Here is a 16,264-nt window from a genome sequence, read left to right as displayed (position 1 = left end):
AATATTTAACGAAAAAAAAAAAAAAAAAGACAAAGAAAAAAAAAAGGGATGAAGAAAAAAGGAAGTCTTTCTTCATTACTTTCTTCTATTCGTTCTCTTTCGATGAAATTGATTCATTTAAAATACGCGCCAGAAATGAATGAGATATCGATTGGTTCATCGTTCCGTTCGACAGATGGCGCCTGTTATTGGCTACCAATCGTATGGATCGTACAAGAGGGTTGGTCGGTCCACCCTCGTATGAGTTCCAAGGGATAGAGAGGACTGATTACGAAGGAAAAGGCACAAGTGCGATAAATAGATACATTTCAAGATAGAAGAGTTAAATTGAGACATATTGAATTTTTCACTTTCTTCTTCTTCTACTTCTTCTTCTTCTTCTTCTTCTTCTTCTTCTTCCACCTTTTTTTCTTCTTCTATATCAAACCGGACGCATCTAAAACGTAAGATATACATATATATATGTATATAAAAAAAATATATATATATATATATATTTATATATTAGTCTAACGTTTGACTGGATAAATTATTATTTTAGACATCGAACGCACGTGGCAGAGTCGGCTCTCGTTCATCCTCCTCTCTGTTCCTTCTGTGAAAGTGTCATCATTACATTCTTCTTCTTCTACTACAACTACTACAACAACAACTACTACTACCACTACTACTGCATTCTTCTTTTTCTTCTTCTTCTTCCTCCTCTACTACTACATTCTTCTTCTTCTTCTATTTCTACTTCTATTTCTACTTCTACACTTCTTTTTATATTCTACGTGAGCTACGTGATAATCCTAAACGTAAGTTGCGATTCTTGTATAAAATCATGATGCGTGCTCAATAAAGTTCCAGTAATAAAATTGAAAGAGATTAGATGACAACGATAACGAGAATAATCGTTTCAATCGATCCATTTTATGCACCTTAGAGCTCTTTTCGTAGTGGAGAAAGAGAAAAAAAGAAGAGAGAGAGAGAGAGAGAGAGAGAGAGAGAGGGAGAGAGGGAGACTCGATGGCACCAATGATGCTTTAGAATCACAGGAATACTACATATCGAAGGCACGCTATGCACATGCACATATGCACATTATATTATATACATGTTATACATATATACACATTACATTCTTACATTAGATGTATTACCTTCCCTCTCTACGATATCGTTCAAGGCCTATCAATACAATTTCGTCGAAATTATTTCTGTTCGTCAGAATATAATTTTTAAATTTATCGTCCTACATAATATGTATATGATATACATACACATTCATATATATATATATATATATATATATATATATATATATATATAGATATGTATGTATGATAATCATTAATTTTTATTATCCACGAAATAATCCTTCGAAGATTTAGTTACCCTATCATTTCGATTCGCTCATCATCGATGAATGTGCCAACCTTTCTCTTTCTGTTTTCATGGTAGAACGTCAAAATCAATAGGTTTCCTTTCGAACCCGTTGTTGCCCGTGAACACCCATACGTCGCCGTAACGCACCATTTCAACCCTTTATTATGTCATTGAAGACTGCTCTTCATGAGTTGAATCATAATGCATGAACTATATAATGTATATGTATCTGTGAATGTACGTATTGTGCATACGTATATGTGTGTATGTGTGTGTGTGTGTGTGTATATATATATATATATATATATATATGTTTGTGTATGTTAAGTTCAGTAGCTTTACGAATGTGAGCGCGCGTGCGTACATATCTGCATATGTATGCGTTGTGTATATGTCTCTCACTCTCTCTCTCTCTCTCTTTCTGTGTATGTGTGTGTGTGTGTGTGTGTGTGTGTGTGTGTGTGTGTGTGTGTGTGTGTGTGTAAGTAAATGTATTTAAACGAAAATTATTTTCTATTTGAATCTATTGAAAGGGAAAAAAAGGGCGGGTCGGAGCGAGAAGAGGAGAAATAAATTTTTTTCCTTTTCTTTTTTTCTTTCTTTTCTTTTTTTTTTCTTTTTTTTTTTTTTTCTTTTCTAAATATATCTTAGATAATCATTTAAAATTGATTTATCTCATTCGAAATGCAAACAATTCATTCGTTTGAGTTTTGAACACCGTCAATTGGCTTCTTCTATATATTACGGTTTATTTCTTTTCTTTTTTTCTTTTTTTTTTCTTTTTTCTTTTGCCTTTCATTTTCTATTCTCATGTTTGAAAGGATTCGTTGAAATACATACATACATACATATATATATATATATATATATATATACACATACATACATACATATGTATATACAAAGAGAGAGAGAGAGAAAGAGATATATATATATATATATATATAGAAGTATATGTGTATATGTGTATCTTCGATAATTGTCGTCAGGATTTAACAGTGTCTCGGGTGTTAAACGATGTCTAAAAATCTCTTCCGATCGCATACATTTAACGGAAGGCGTTGGAAGTGAGTTTAGTTTAAATCACGTGATCCGCTATACAAGCGAGAGTACCTCGTAGGAAATTAAAGTGTACGTGGTATAGTTGTGGGGCAGTCGCTAGACATCCTCTGTCGCCGACGCATTAGCGTTAGGAAGTTGCCTCTTAAAGATCGAGTTATAAACGGGTGTATCCGACGAGTTATAACAAATTTATTGTATCTGCGGATGTGTTTCATTTGGTAAGTCGACGCGAGAGAGAGAGAGAGAGAGAGAGAGAGAGAGAGAGAGAGAGAAAGATATAGAGTAAGGGAAACGGTATATAAAAGGAGATAACGCAAGAGGTAAAGGACGAAGACTATATGAGAAAATAATTCGACTATGTTAAGATTTTAACATGATCCGGAAAAATTAATAAAGAAAGGAGAAAAAGGAAGAAGAAAAAAGTAAAAGGGAGGAAAACAAAAAAAAAAGAAAAAAAAAAAAGAAAAAAAAATAAAAAGATCAAACGGAAATAAATATAAAAAGGAGAAAGGAGATATTGCGAGTGCGTTGAATGAAGAAATATGAACTTCGTTGAAATTGGGTTGAATTTTGTGAAATTAAGAAAAGAAAAAAAGAAAAAGAAAAAAGGGCTGAAAAGAGATTAAGTTCTTTCGAGATTTACTGTGATAGTAAAAGAGGACCAAAAAGAAATATAAAAAAAAAAAAATAATAGAAGAGAAAGAGAGAGAGGTAGAGAAAAAAATCAAAAAAAAAAAAAAAAAGAAAAAGACATACGACACTTTTGCAAAGATCCAAAGGATCCGAGGGATCATCGATCGACGTTTACATTGAACCAGGCGTGTAAATACAATCAAAAACTATTATTTTCATTTGAAATAAGACGTTCCTAGAAATGAAGTAAAATAATGTACAACAATATCAATCGTTTGCACACCAAGTATAGGATAGTTATACTTTATAACGAATCGTCAATATAAACGCGATACCAATTGAATCAAATAAACGGTTCAACAATTGCATAACGGTTCTCTCTTCTATCGATCTTAATACCATTGCTTACTTCATCGCATTGAATGCAAAATAGGGGTCACTTAATTAACGTTTGACCATATTACTTAAATCGTTGCTTTCGCGAGAAATCATGAAGCAAAACGAAAGAGTCAACCAGATATTACGTTAATTAGAATAAATTCTTATTTGAGAGAGAGAGAGAGAGAATGAGAGAGAGAGAGAGAGAGAGTGAGAGTTTAGATATCACGATCGAGTTTAATTAAGATCTATTTTTTATCGATCCTATCTGCACTGTGAATCGTCGCTGATTTTTTTTTTTTTTTTTATCGTACCAATTTATATAACACGAAGATTGTACGAAGATTCTTTCTCTCTCTCTCTATCTCTCTCTATATCTCTCTGTCTCTCTCTTGCGATTTTAATTAAAAAGATCAATCTGATTTTTCCTCTTGATAAACTTCGATCATTATTGAAAGACGTATTGATTTTTTTCTTTTTCTTTTCTTTTTTTTTTTTTCTTTTTTTCTTCTTTCTCCTCCTCCTCCTTCTCCTTCTCGTATTATTAATAAAATATTGTGTTCAAGCGCGTAAGTTTACACGAGGGATGACGTTGGTTTTCGAAAAGAAAAGAAAAGTGAAGATAAGAAAAATAAAAGAAGGAAAGGAGAGAGAGAGAGAGAGAGAGAGAGAGAGAGAGAGAGAGAGAGAGAGAGAGAAGCAACGATGTCACGAACGTCGGATATAGATATGAAGAATTTTTTCTTTTAATAGTCATATAAATACATACATATATAGTCTCTTAGATTTATCAGACTAATCGTCTAATAATCCATTTTTCATATTTAATTAATATTGATTATTCTGAGCGTAAATATCTACGTTCATGCATAACAAATTGACGAACGGACGATGTGTCATTTCGATAAGTTAAGAAAAGAGTTTATGCAAGAGAGATTGCCAAGTGTTACGCGACTTCAAGAGGTAAGATAGACAGAAACAGAAACAGAAACAGAAACGGAGAGGTATACACACACACACACACACACAGAGAGAGAGAGAGAGAGAGAGAGAGAGAGAGAGAGAGAGAGAGAGAGAGATGACGATGACGATGACGATGATGACGATGATGATGATGATGAGCAAAAATTAATTAGAAAAAAAAAAAAACGGAAGGAAAAAAGGCAAAGAGAAAGAAAAACGATCGAAGAAAAAGAGAAAGAAGATTATTTTGGTTTGGCCAGCACAAAAGTGTTGAAGTGGAGGAGTGGGATGGAGAAAGAAGAAGAAGAGGTGAACGAGGAGGCAATAGCCTAAATATCATGCGTTCGGAAATAACATATGCATCAGGTTAAAATAGTTCATGTCAGCAGTATTCATATCATAAGCCTTGAACCGCCTAAAATTAGTAAAGATGTATATATATTCCAGTGACATTGTTCCTACACATTGTGGGGATAACAACTTGATAGGTTTCCCTAATAGTCTTTCTCTTTCTTTCTCTCTCTTTCTCTCTCTCTCTCTCTCTCTCTCTCAGGAAGTAAGAATTAGGAGATCGATTACAATAAAGCTGCCTGTCGTATCTCGTCCACGAGAGAAAGAGAGAGAGAGAGTAAATAGAGATTACAGCATATCTTCTATACATTGTACCACAATATAGATCACTAAAAATTGATCGTAAAATTGATTATAAATTGATCGTAAAACGGGACAAAATTTTTAATCTACGAATAAAAACGATAAACTTTCGTATTCGATATTTAGGTATTAAAATATTCGATGATAATTCTTATTGTTCTCTTTTTCCTTTGTTTCTATTCTTTTCTTTTCTTTTTACTTTTTCTGATCTTATTAAAAATGTTATCGGAAAGAACTTAATAAAAAGTAATCAACGAGAAATCGTTATATTTAAGATTAATTATTAATGGTATATATATATATTTATATATACATATACTACGAATAACGCGATTTGTGTTTATTGAAAAAGGAAAAAAGATAAGGAAGAAAAAAAAAAAAGATCTCCGTACTAACAATCGATCAATTTTATGCTTCTAATATGCGTTCGTTCCTTTAAAAGAACATACGATGTAATCATTTATGCTCATTCATCATCATACTTCATCGTCCAATTCATTTTATCCAAGTACACTTTGCATATTGCTTATATCGTCCTGCCTATTTTCATCTCATTGTTATTATTATTATTATTATTATTATTATTATTACATAGTTCAGTATGAGAATTAGATAACCAGTAGATTGTATCATTATTTTTTTTTAATGTATTCTATATAAATTTTAACTAATTCTTCAATATGTCGTTGTAATTAATAGGAGGCATTATCGACAGCAACCGAAGATAACCAGTACGTTTATGCGTCAACGGTTGCTGAAGAGAACTTCATTTCCAATTTAACAGGTAAGTTTATATATATATATATATATTCTTTTATATATCTAATCAATATAACATATCGATGTTGATACGAAAAAAAAAAAATCTTCGCAATGTCTATCATATTAACAACATTTCGTTGATATACTTTGATTATTACGATTAATTTTTTTTTTATTACGAAAGAGTGAGAGAGAGAGAGAGAGAGAGAGAGAGAGAGAGAGCAAAAAAAAGAAATTGGAAAATTTCTCTTTCGGGGATGAAAAAAAAAAAGAAAGAAAAAAGAAACGAAACAAAACAAAACAAAATAAATAAATAAAGAACATAAACATAAAAAAAAGGAGAGAAAAAATGGAAATTACGATCGATATATTAATTCGACGAAGCCATTTAAACGATATCTATATCGATATCTATATCGATGATATCGGCTTATGTAGGAAAAAAAAAAAAATGATCTACGCACTGTACGCATCGTATGTACATATATACGGTATGTATGTACGTTGATATACATAGGTATATACAATATATACATATATACATACGTATGTAAAACGGTCTCGTTGCCTCATGATTAATCCATCCATGTGGGGTGGATTCTCGATCTATATTATTGAACATGAGGCGGATGAGGAGTGTGCGGAGTGCCGGAGGGGGTGGGTGGAGCGGGGTGAAGGGGGATGAGGCTGAGGCGAGATGTGCGGGCAATAGAGAAGGGAGAATTGACGTTGAATATAGGCGTGCACTTTGAATATCACGTATGTTATTGGTAAAGACTTAGAAATCTTTCGTGATTCCGTTAGACTGAACTTGGTTAATTCCATGTCCTTGCCTGCTATCTAAGCCAGTTAAGAAGTCGTTAAAGCGGAATCGCAGTCCGGAAACATTCACTGATTGAAGCGGAATCGTTTTAATGCGTTAACATATGTATGTACTATACAGGATGTTGTCTCTTGCATTTTTGCGATTATTATTATTATCATCATCATCATCGTCATCCTCATCATCATCATCATCTTCGTTATTATTATTATTATTATTATTATTTAAAAATAATGAAGGAAAAAATCGGAGACAAAGGAATATCAAAGATTTACTTTCATTAGTAAAAATAATTGGGACTAATTACGATCGATGAAACGATCGAGGAAAGAAAGGAAGAAAAGAAAAGGGAAAGAAAAAAGATTTGTAAGAATCAAAACAATTTAGAAAAGATTAAAAAAGTTATAGATTCTTGTTGGTCTTCCGGATTTGTCCTGATAATTAGTTCCGCGGGAGAAAAAAAAAAAGGAAAAAAAAAAAAAAGAAAAAAAGAGAAAAGGAAGAAAAAGAAAAGGAAAAGAAAATTTTTCGCTATCGTAAAAGGATTTATCTGTTTGATTGTTTTCGTAAATATCATTGAGGAGAAACCAGATAAATAAAGATAGATTGATAGATAGATAGATAGAGATAGAGAGAGAGAGAGAGAGAGAGAGAGAGAGAGAGAGAGAGATACACAGAGTTGTTGAATGAAGATGAAAAATAGGAACATTGTCTCTATTACATTAATATCGCGAGAATGCAATCGCTATGTTATCGCGTTTCTAACGTCCCACGATACTTTATTGTAAAATAAACGACACATTGCATGCAATGCACGATATTAGATGAGACACGATCGTATACGCATATATAAAATGATGGATGGATTAGGTACGATCTATCTGAATTGATTCGATATAATGATATCCATATTTTTGTATTGTTACGAATTACTTTACATTACTTCACGCGATACTGTTTATAATTGTTTTTCTTTCTTTCTTTCTTTCTTTCTTTTTTTTCTTTCTTTTTTTTTTTATATTACGAAAACAAAAAAGAAAACAAAAAAAGGAAAAAAAAATCTTCGCCATTTTGTTTCTCTCTCTCTCTCTGTCTTTCATTGGATGAAGATATTATCAAAAACAAAAAAAAAAAAAAGAGAGAGAGAAATCGGATAATCGTTTGTTTAAAGATTATCGCGATGAAGGTGATAAAAGTAAAAGAATAAAGAGAAAAACGAAAAAACAAAATGAAAAGAGAAAAACGAAAGAAGAAAAAGGGGAGAAAATTAAAAATGATTTAAATCGAGATCGGCACGTTGCAACCTTCAGTTAAGCAAGCTTGACCTAAATTTAATAATTAAGAGCAATCAGTTCCTTCAAAGAATTTGCTAAAGTTGCGTAGATGGATATATGTGTATGTATATATTCGAACGGAATCGCATGATTAAATTGGCATTTTCATCGGAGCCATATTTGTTCTACATCCGCCAATTGATTAAAATTCTAACGTTAGCGTCTGTTAATAAATATAGATTGTATCTTCTTGGTCTTTTGAAGACGAGATAAGTAGAAATAGAAGTAGAGGGGAAGAAGTAGAAGAAGAAGAAGAAGAAGAAGAAGAAGAAGAAAAAAAAAGAATAGTTATTCGTAAACGACGAAAAGTCATTTGTTTTATTTGTTTCTTCGTTTCTCTTTGCTCGTATTGGATAAAAAAAAAAAAAAAAAAAAAGAACGAAGAAAAGAAAACCAAAGACAAAGAAGTAAAGGAAAGAAAAAAGAGAGAAGGAAAGGAAAAAATGGGGGGGGGGGGAGGAGGGGAAAAAAAGAAACAAAAAGAGTAGAACAACAAATTAAACATGGAATATAGTCGATCTGTTATTTTACTTTTGCTCTATCAAAATATTACGCATTTAGTTCGTAAACAATGTAAACGACGTTATTGTTAGTCTTGTTTAGATTAATCCTCTCTTGTTATCGGAATTATTAAATAATCCCGATGAGAGTTTATGGCTATCCTTCGAAACTACTAAAACGTAATGTTATTGGTTCGTTCGATTCAAGGAATACACATTCATTGTTTCTTTCATTCTCAATAAATCTTTATGAACTATTGCATAGAGATTCAAGATGGATAGAGATCACGATCGTGATCTCGATTATTATTCATCTTCTTCTTCTTCTACTTCTACTTCTTCTTTTTCTTCTTCTTCTTCTTCTTCTTCTTCTTTTTCTCTTCTTTTTCTTTTTCTTTCTATTTTACTCTTTTCTATTTTTTTTTTCTCTCTTTTACAGTGACGCAAAGACTCGAACAATAAATTTCTACTGCCATGGAGAAAGCAAAAGGGGAGACAATAAACATGCAACTCATCGATTCTCAAAGTCCATACAAGTAAATTATTTATATTGTTGAAGAGGCGTGATTAAATAAAAAAAAAAAAGAAAAAAAAAAAATGAGAAAGGAAAAAAGAAGGAGAAAAGGAAGAAAAGAAAAATAGCTAAAGAAGAGAAAAAAACAAAAAGAAAAAAGAAAGAAAAACAGAAAAATAAATAAAGACATTATGCGGGCCTGTAACGTTGATTAATTTCAATTTCAGAGTTAACAACGAGATAACAAGTAGTGGTGTAAATACACCGGATGCTCCTACGTCACCGACAGTGTCCGAGGAATCCTATGACCCTCATAAACATCGCAATGTACCGAATCCAACCTCGTAAGTATCATAAAAAAAAAAAAAAGGAAAAGACAAAGAAACAGAAAAAAAGAAAAGAAAAGAAAAAAAAAAAAAACGGAGAAAATACAAAATCTTCAGTCTCTTTTACTTTTTATTTTTGCAATTTTTCTCTTCATTTCCAATTACTTAATGAAAGGATAAACATCAACGTCCATAGACGCAACGACGTTTATGAATTATCATTAATATTTCTAATTAAAAATAGTTTTGTTTTGTTTTGTTTTGTTTTTTTTTTTTTTTTTTTTTTTTTGTTAGAAATAAGAAGAAAAATTTCAATTGATCATTTTTATTTCAATTTTCATATCGCAATACCTTCAATGATAATAACGAATTTTACAATTTTACTTCATATGAACTTATTCCTCGATAAATTATTATTAATTATTCGCAAATAGATATAGGAATTATTATATTTAATATTACAAAAAAAAAAAAAAAATACAAAAAAGAATATATATATATATATATAAAAAATAAATATATATAAAAAAAAATATATATATATATATTTATTTATTTATTAAAATTTATAATGCCATGAATAAGGTTAAAGAAAAAAAAAAAAAGAAGAAAAGGAAAAAAACAAAAAAAAGGTTAACTTAAATTTTTTCTAATTTAAAAATTTTTTATACGATATAACAGATATATAGAAAATGTCATCTATCATAATTTATACTTTTAGAAATGCCGAAACGTTGATACACTTGTTAAAAGGCAGCTTGGGTACTGGTATATTAGCGATGCCAAATGCATTTTGTAATAGTGGCCTTGCGACTGGTGCAGTAGCGACCGTCATTATCGGAACTTTATGTACATACTGCTTACACGTACTTGTCAGGGCGCAATACAAACTATGTAAACGGTTAAGAGTTCCTATACTCAGTTATCCAATGAGTATGAAGTACGCTCTCGAACAAGGTCCTCAATGTATAAAATGGTTCTCACCGTATGCACCGTAAGTATAAAGAATATTTTTTCTGCAAATGTTTTTTTCCTTTAATTTTATATTTTCTTGCCTTTTTTTCTTTCTTTCTTTCTTTTCATCGTTTCCTTCATTTATCCTCCACTTTCTTTTCTTTATACTCTTCTTTATTCTTTAATTTTTTTTTCTTTCTTTTTTAATTAATTAATTAATTAATTAATTAATTTGTTCGTTCGCTTATTTTCTATCATAAAGTGATTGAGCTCGTACGTCGTAAGCCGCACTTCTTTGCTTTTGCACTATTCGCATTTATCGAGTATTAACAATTTGCTAATGAGAATTGAAAGGTTAAAAGAGAAAAGAAATTATAGTGTCGACTATGAGAAAATGAAAAAAAAAAAAAGAAAAAAGAAAAAAGAAAAAGAAAAAAGAGAAGAAAAATATATAATAAATAAATAAATAAATAAATAAATAAATAAATAAATAAATAAATGTACTAACCTCTTCGTTGGCATGCATTTTGTATTTTCACGTTCGAAGGAATCTAAATTAATTGTAGTAAGAAAATATTTTCTTTTTTCGTCGTTCTTCGTTACGTCGTTCGTTGAAGAAAGAGAAAGGAAAAGAGAAAAGAATAAAAAAGAAAGGAAAAGAAAAAAGAAGAAAAAAGAGAGAGAAAAAAGAGGAAACAAGAGAAATGAAAAGGAAAAAAAAAAAAAGGTACCATGGTTGGATATTTCGTTCATAATTACGTGAGATTGCACAAGCGATATCTGTATATGTATACATATGGGTATTTTTTAAGTACCACAATATAAGGCCGATAGTGATGTTACGTTCCGATATTAAAATGCCTGAGTGGTCTACCGGTGAAGTGGACGATTCAATTTTGAATTTTTCTTTTCTTTTCTTTTTTATTTTTTTTCTGTTTTTCTTTTTTTTTTTTTTTTTTTTTTTTTTTGAGCAGCTCGTCTTACTACGAGACTCGACGTTTCATTTTTATTCAATATATTCGATAATATAAACGATTCGATTGAAACGATAAGGATAGAAAAGAGAGAGAAAAAAAAAACGGAGAGAAAAAAGAAAGCAAAAAAAAATTTAAGTAACATATAAACAAATAACGAGACGATAGTGTTTAGAAAATAAATGATATAATAATAATTACGATCACATCTGACTAATAACGCTTTGCTTTATTTCCTATTGTATTGTTTTTATAAAATAATATATTACTAATGGTATAATAGTAAACAGTATATATATAGTGCTTTAGTAATCAAATTTAATATTTTTAATGTATAGCAATCAAACATCTTGGCTTATAATATTTTTTATGACAAGAGATAGCTTGGAATATGAAAACTTTTTTTTTTATTGAACGATTCTATGTACGATATATATATATAAAAAAAAAAAAAAAAAAAAAAAAAAAAAAAAAAAAAAAAAAAATAGAAAAAGATAATAATAAAACATTTTTTTCTAACGTTCACACAACGTGCCAGCAGAGAAAATCATACTAACTAATCAAGCTTATTACGTCATCGTTAAATACCATCATTGAGAGAAGATTAGAAAAGTCGATCATAATTAATACACGATTAAGAGCATGTTGCCTATATAGTAACGTTATTGTTGTTGTTGTTGTTTGTTTTTTATTGTTGTTTGTTGTTGCTATTACGATGAAAGAAAGAAAAAAAAAAAATAAAAAGAAAAGAAGCATCGATAACAGAGAGCAACAAAAAAGGATTCTTATTACAAAAACGAACGTGCGAAATATCGATCATTTACAAATAAATAATGGCACATTTTTAATTTGCTTTAACATTTTTTTTTCTTTTTTTTTTTTTTTTTTTTTTTAACATTTCTCACAAAACGGTAAAAATATAATACGAAGAATGATATTATTTTCAGAGGACTAGTAGATGGATTTATGATAACATATCAATTGGGAATTTGCTGTGTTTACATATTATTTGTAGCCAGAAATATAAAGCAGGTAAATCAAATAGAAAGTTATATGACAGATTTGATAAATAAAAGTTTATATTTATTTTGTCGAAGCTGAGAATGATTAAGAAAAAAAAAAAAAAAAAAAAAAAAAAGAAAAAAAAAAAAAAAAAGAGAGAGAGAAAAGAAAAGAAAAAAGAAAAGCAGTTTGAACGAATCAAATAGAGATATAATACATTTCTTTTTCTCCTTTTATTTTTATACATACATATACATATATATATATATATATATATATATATATATATATATATATATACTTCATTAATAAATTAAAAATTTTGTGATGACGAATTAATGACGAAAAATTCATAAACATATTGACGATAAATTTTATTTTGATGAACACACAGGTGGCAGATCAGTATTGGGAACCATTGGATATAGAAATCCATACGTCCATTTTGTTGCTTCCGCTGATATTAATGAACTACATTAGAAATCTTAAATTATTGGCGCCATTTTCTACGTTAGCCAATATAATAACCTTCATTGGATTGGGAATGATAATAGCTTACATGTTCGAGGATTTACCAAGTATGAGCGATAGACAAATGTTTGGTAGTGTTAGAAGTTTTGCTCTTTACTTTGGTACGACATTGTTCGCATTGGAAGCCGTCGGTGTGGTGAGTTTTTCTTTTTTCTTTTTTTTTTTTTATCAATCCCTTGTTTTCTTCTTTTTTTTCTTTTTTGCGTTTTCTCTCTATTACTTTATTTTTTTCATTCCTTTTTTCTTTTCCATTTAATATCATTATTATTATTATTATTATTATTATTATTATTATTATTATTATTATTATTATTATTATTATTATTTTTTTTTTTTTTCTTCCTCTTTTCTTTCATTTTCAATATTAGATCGACCGGTTGTAATATACATGGTGACGATCGATTTATCGTAAATATTATTTATCTGAGATCATTGAAACGTGAGATAACCCACGGGGTTATAGAAGATATCAGAAATAGTCGATACACGATGAACGGATTCAATGACACCGACTTGTAAATTATTAAGTGCTCTCTTATAACGGGTGTCTCTCATTTCATTTCTTTTTTTTTCCCTTCTCTTTATCAATTTTATAAATACAGTTTAAATCTATCGGAATCTTTGATAATAATTGATAATTATTGAATGATAATCTATTCGAATAATTATCAATGATAATTTATAATCTCGTGATAATTGACCGTACCTAAAAATAATCTTTCAATTCGATCATTAATTTGAATAATTTTCATTATTCAAATTGGATACCCAGTATATATTCGTGTATGCTCGAGAGCGCGGCATTGGAGAAGACACATTAGCAATGTATCGCACCAATGCCCCTGTTATTACTTTAATAATGTACCATGATTACTTGAAAATATCCCAGTGGTTCTCAAACAATATAATCATACATTACAGATAATAGCTTTGGAAAATAATATGAAGACCCCGCAATATTTTGGAGGATATTGTGGTGTTCTCAACATTGGTATGACGGTTATCGTAACTCTCTACATTCTTATGGGTTTCTTTGGTTATTTGAAATATGGAACGGCAGCTAAAGGAAGCGTTACGTTTAATTTACCGAAAGATCAAGTGTAAGTATTTATTATGTGAATGTTATCGAGAAGAAAAAAAAAAAAAAGACAAAATAATAAAGTGAGAAAAAAAAACAATAATAGTAATAATAATAATAATGATGATGATGATGATGATGATGATGATGATGTAGATGATGATGATAAAATTAATAGCATGTTAAATGAAAAGTACAAATATTTTTTATCTTTCGATAGGATGGCTCAATCTATTAACATAATGTTTGCGATAGCAATTTTTATAACTTACGCGTTACAAGGATACGTACCTGTTGAAATAATCTGGAAGACTTATCTTGATCAACGTATACAAAATCATAAAATCTTTTGGGAATACGTTTGCAGAACTCTCGTTACATTGGTAACGTGTAAGTATTAATTCATTAATCAATTAATCGATTAATCGTTATTTCGAATGTTATTAAGTTAAGAATTATTCAAATGCTTCTTTCCTTTTCTCTCTCTCTCTCTCTCTTTTTCTTCTTATCCTTTATCGTATCGAATGAAAATTTAAAAAATTAGAATAAAATGAATCGTACGATTGCAATAGAAATACGAAAGATCATTAAACGATAGATTCGTCTAATAATATTTTATAAAATTTTTCTAAAGAAAAAATATTAGAAAATATTCAGACATTGTAATACCTTATTATTATTATGTCTTATTCTTTAAAAAAAAAAGGATATTTTAAAAAATTTAACGAATCGTCATTAGTTATCCTCGTAGTATTCAATTTTGATGAAAATTATAATAAATTAAGAGGAAACAAAAAAAATGAAAGAGAAAAAAAGGGAAAATGTAATTGGTAAGAAAATAATTCATTCTGATTGAATAATCATTGATTATTATACATTAAAGGGGTGTTAAAAATTTTGTAAAAAGAATTAAAGAAATAATCAATTAGTATGAAATAATCAATCATTAATCGTCTATTTGCTCATTTAATAATTCTTTCGTTTTTTTCTAAGAAGAAGAAGAAGAAGAAGAAAGGAAAAGAGATGAGAAATATTAACAAATTGTCATACTTTTTATATTATAATTTAGTCGTTTAAAAAAAGAAATTTAAAAAATTGAATGCTAGTCACCAGTTATATCCTCGTGATATTCAAAATTTGTGTAAAATTAAAAAGAAAAAAAAGAAAAAAACGAGAGAAAAGAAAAAAATAACTTAATCGTTAGAAATCAATCAGCGAAAAGTTATGAACTAATCACAATATAAAATAATTCGTTTATGATAAATCTAATTAATTAATATTTATTATTTGCAGTTACGTTGGCGATCACTATACCAAGATTGGGTCTGTTCATATCTCTTTTTGGAGCCTTATGTCTATCTGTCCTTGGTATAGCCTTTCCAGCCATAATCGAGATATGCGTATTCTGGCCAGACGAATTAGGCCCATTCAAATTACTCCTAGTTAAGGATCTCTGTTTGATATTATTTGGTTTGATAGGTCTCGTTGCTGGAACTTACGTCAGTGTAGTCGAAATTATAAAATCATTTAATCCTGATGCCATAGATCAGAGCGATTAAAATTTGATCGATTGAAATTTCTTCTAGAGAAGAAATAAGAACAAAAAGATGAAAATGAAAATGAAAGAGAGAGAGATAGAGAGAGAGAGAGAGAGAGAGAGAGAGAGAGAGAAAGAGAGAGAAAAGGATTGGCACGCAAACGTAAAGCTTTTTCAATATTTAGAGAAGAATCACGTGCCGTAGATATAATTAATCAATAATGTACCTTCTTATACGTATAATATGACAAGAGAGAGACTAAGAATCTCAAAGCATTCGGGAAATGCTTCTTATATCACCGCCATTAGTATACTTAGACTGTTTGAATCTCTAAGACGATAAAAATTACTTTGTAGAGATATTATATATATATATAATATATATATAATATATTATATATATATATTATATATATATATAATAGAGATGCGATTTTAGTTAGGATAGATTGTTAATTGTATGCGTTTTAACGATCCCGATAAAATGAAAGATATATAACATTGCTTCGAAACTGTGATCGAAAATTTCTATTGACGCATTCGCTTCGCGAGAAGAGAGATCGATCCATTTTTCTTTTTTATTATGTATATCTTTGTGTTTTTTTGTTTCTTTTCTTTTTTTGGATTTTTTATTACTTTCTTTTTTCTTCTTCTTTTTTTTTTTTTTGATTTTATTTTTAACTAATAATAAAATAAAAGAGAGAAAGAGAGAGAGAGAGAGAGAGAGAGAGAGAGAGAGAGAGTAAAAAGTAATTAGGTAAAGTAAAAGAGAGAGAAAGAGAGAAAAAGCGAGAAAGTTAAGAAGAAAGAGAAAGAGAAAGAATTGTTATTACTGTTGTTGTTATTATTGTTATAAAAGACTATGCGA

The 16,264-nt window shown here is 29.4% G+C and overlaps 1 protein-coding gene and 1 long non-coding RNA gene across 6 annotated transcripts; one reads left to right on the top strand and one right to left on the bottom strand.

The window, feature by feature from the left end:
* Positions 1-289: 289 nt before the first annotated feature.
* Positions 290-693, bottom strand: LOC124422310. 2 transcript variants are annotated; one of them, XR_006941828.1, is made up of 2 exons: positions 555-693; positions 290-436 (listed from the first exon to the last, which is right to left on the bottom strand). It is a non-coding gene; the product is annotated as an uncharacterized LOC124422310 (long non-coding RNA). The 2 variants fall into 2 exon arrangements; XR_006941829.1 differs by having other exon boundaries at positions 515-651.
* Positions 663-15,969, top strand: LOC124422308 (proton-coupled amino acid transporter-like protein CG1139). Of its 4 annotated transcripts, none has more exons than XM_046958597.1 (10): positions 663-800; positions 5,761-5,845; positions 8,920-9,016; positions 9,222-9,338; positions 10,042-10,314; positions 12,196-12,280; positions 12,645-12,917; positions 13,703-13,881; positions 14,080-14,249; positions 15,153-15,969. In XM_046958597.1, the coding sequence occupies exons 3-10, from the start codon at positions 8,955-8,957 to the stop codon at positions 15,416-15,418; spliced, it is 1,425 nt and encodes a 474-aa protein (XP_046814553.1). In that variant the 5' UTR covers positions 663-800; positions 5,761-5,845; positions 8,920-8,954; the 3' UTR covers positions 15,419-15,969. The 4 variants fall into 4 exon arrangements, with proteins under 4 accessions (XP_046814553.1, XP_046814552.1, XP_046814555.1 ...); XM_046958596.1 differs by lacking the exon at positions 663-800 and adding an exon at positions 2,471-2,651; XM_046958599.1 differs by lacking the exon at positions 663-800 and adding an exon at positions 2,668-3,251.
* The last annotated feature ends 295 nt before the right edge of the window (positions 15,970-16,264 follow it).

The sequence above is a fragment of the Vespa crabro genome, chromosome 2, assembly GCF_910589235.1.
Source record: "Vespa crabro chromosome 2, iyVesCrab1.2, whole genome shotgun sequence".
Taxonomy (NCBI): domain Eukaryota; kingdom Metazoa; phylum Arthropoda; class Insecta; order Hymenoptera; family Vespidae; genus Vespa; species Vespa crabro.
This window is presented reverse-complemented; position numbering and strand designations above follow the sequence as displayed.

Coding starts and splice junctions, on each gene's coding strand:
- LOC124422308 (XM_046958597.1), top strand. CDS start 8,955: ATGGAGAAAGCAAAAGGGGAGACAATAAACATGCAACTCATCGATTCT. Junction 10,315..12,195: donor TGGTTCTCACCGTATGCACC/GTAAGTATAAAG, acceptor TATTATTTTCAG/AGGACTAGTAGATGGATTTA. Junction 12,281..12,644: donor TAGCCAGAAATATAAAGCAG/GTAAATCAAATA, acceptor ATGAACACACAG/GTGGCAGATCAGTATTGGGA.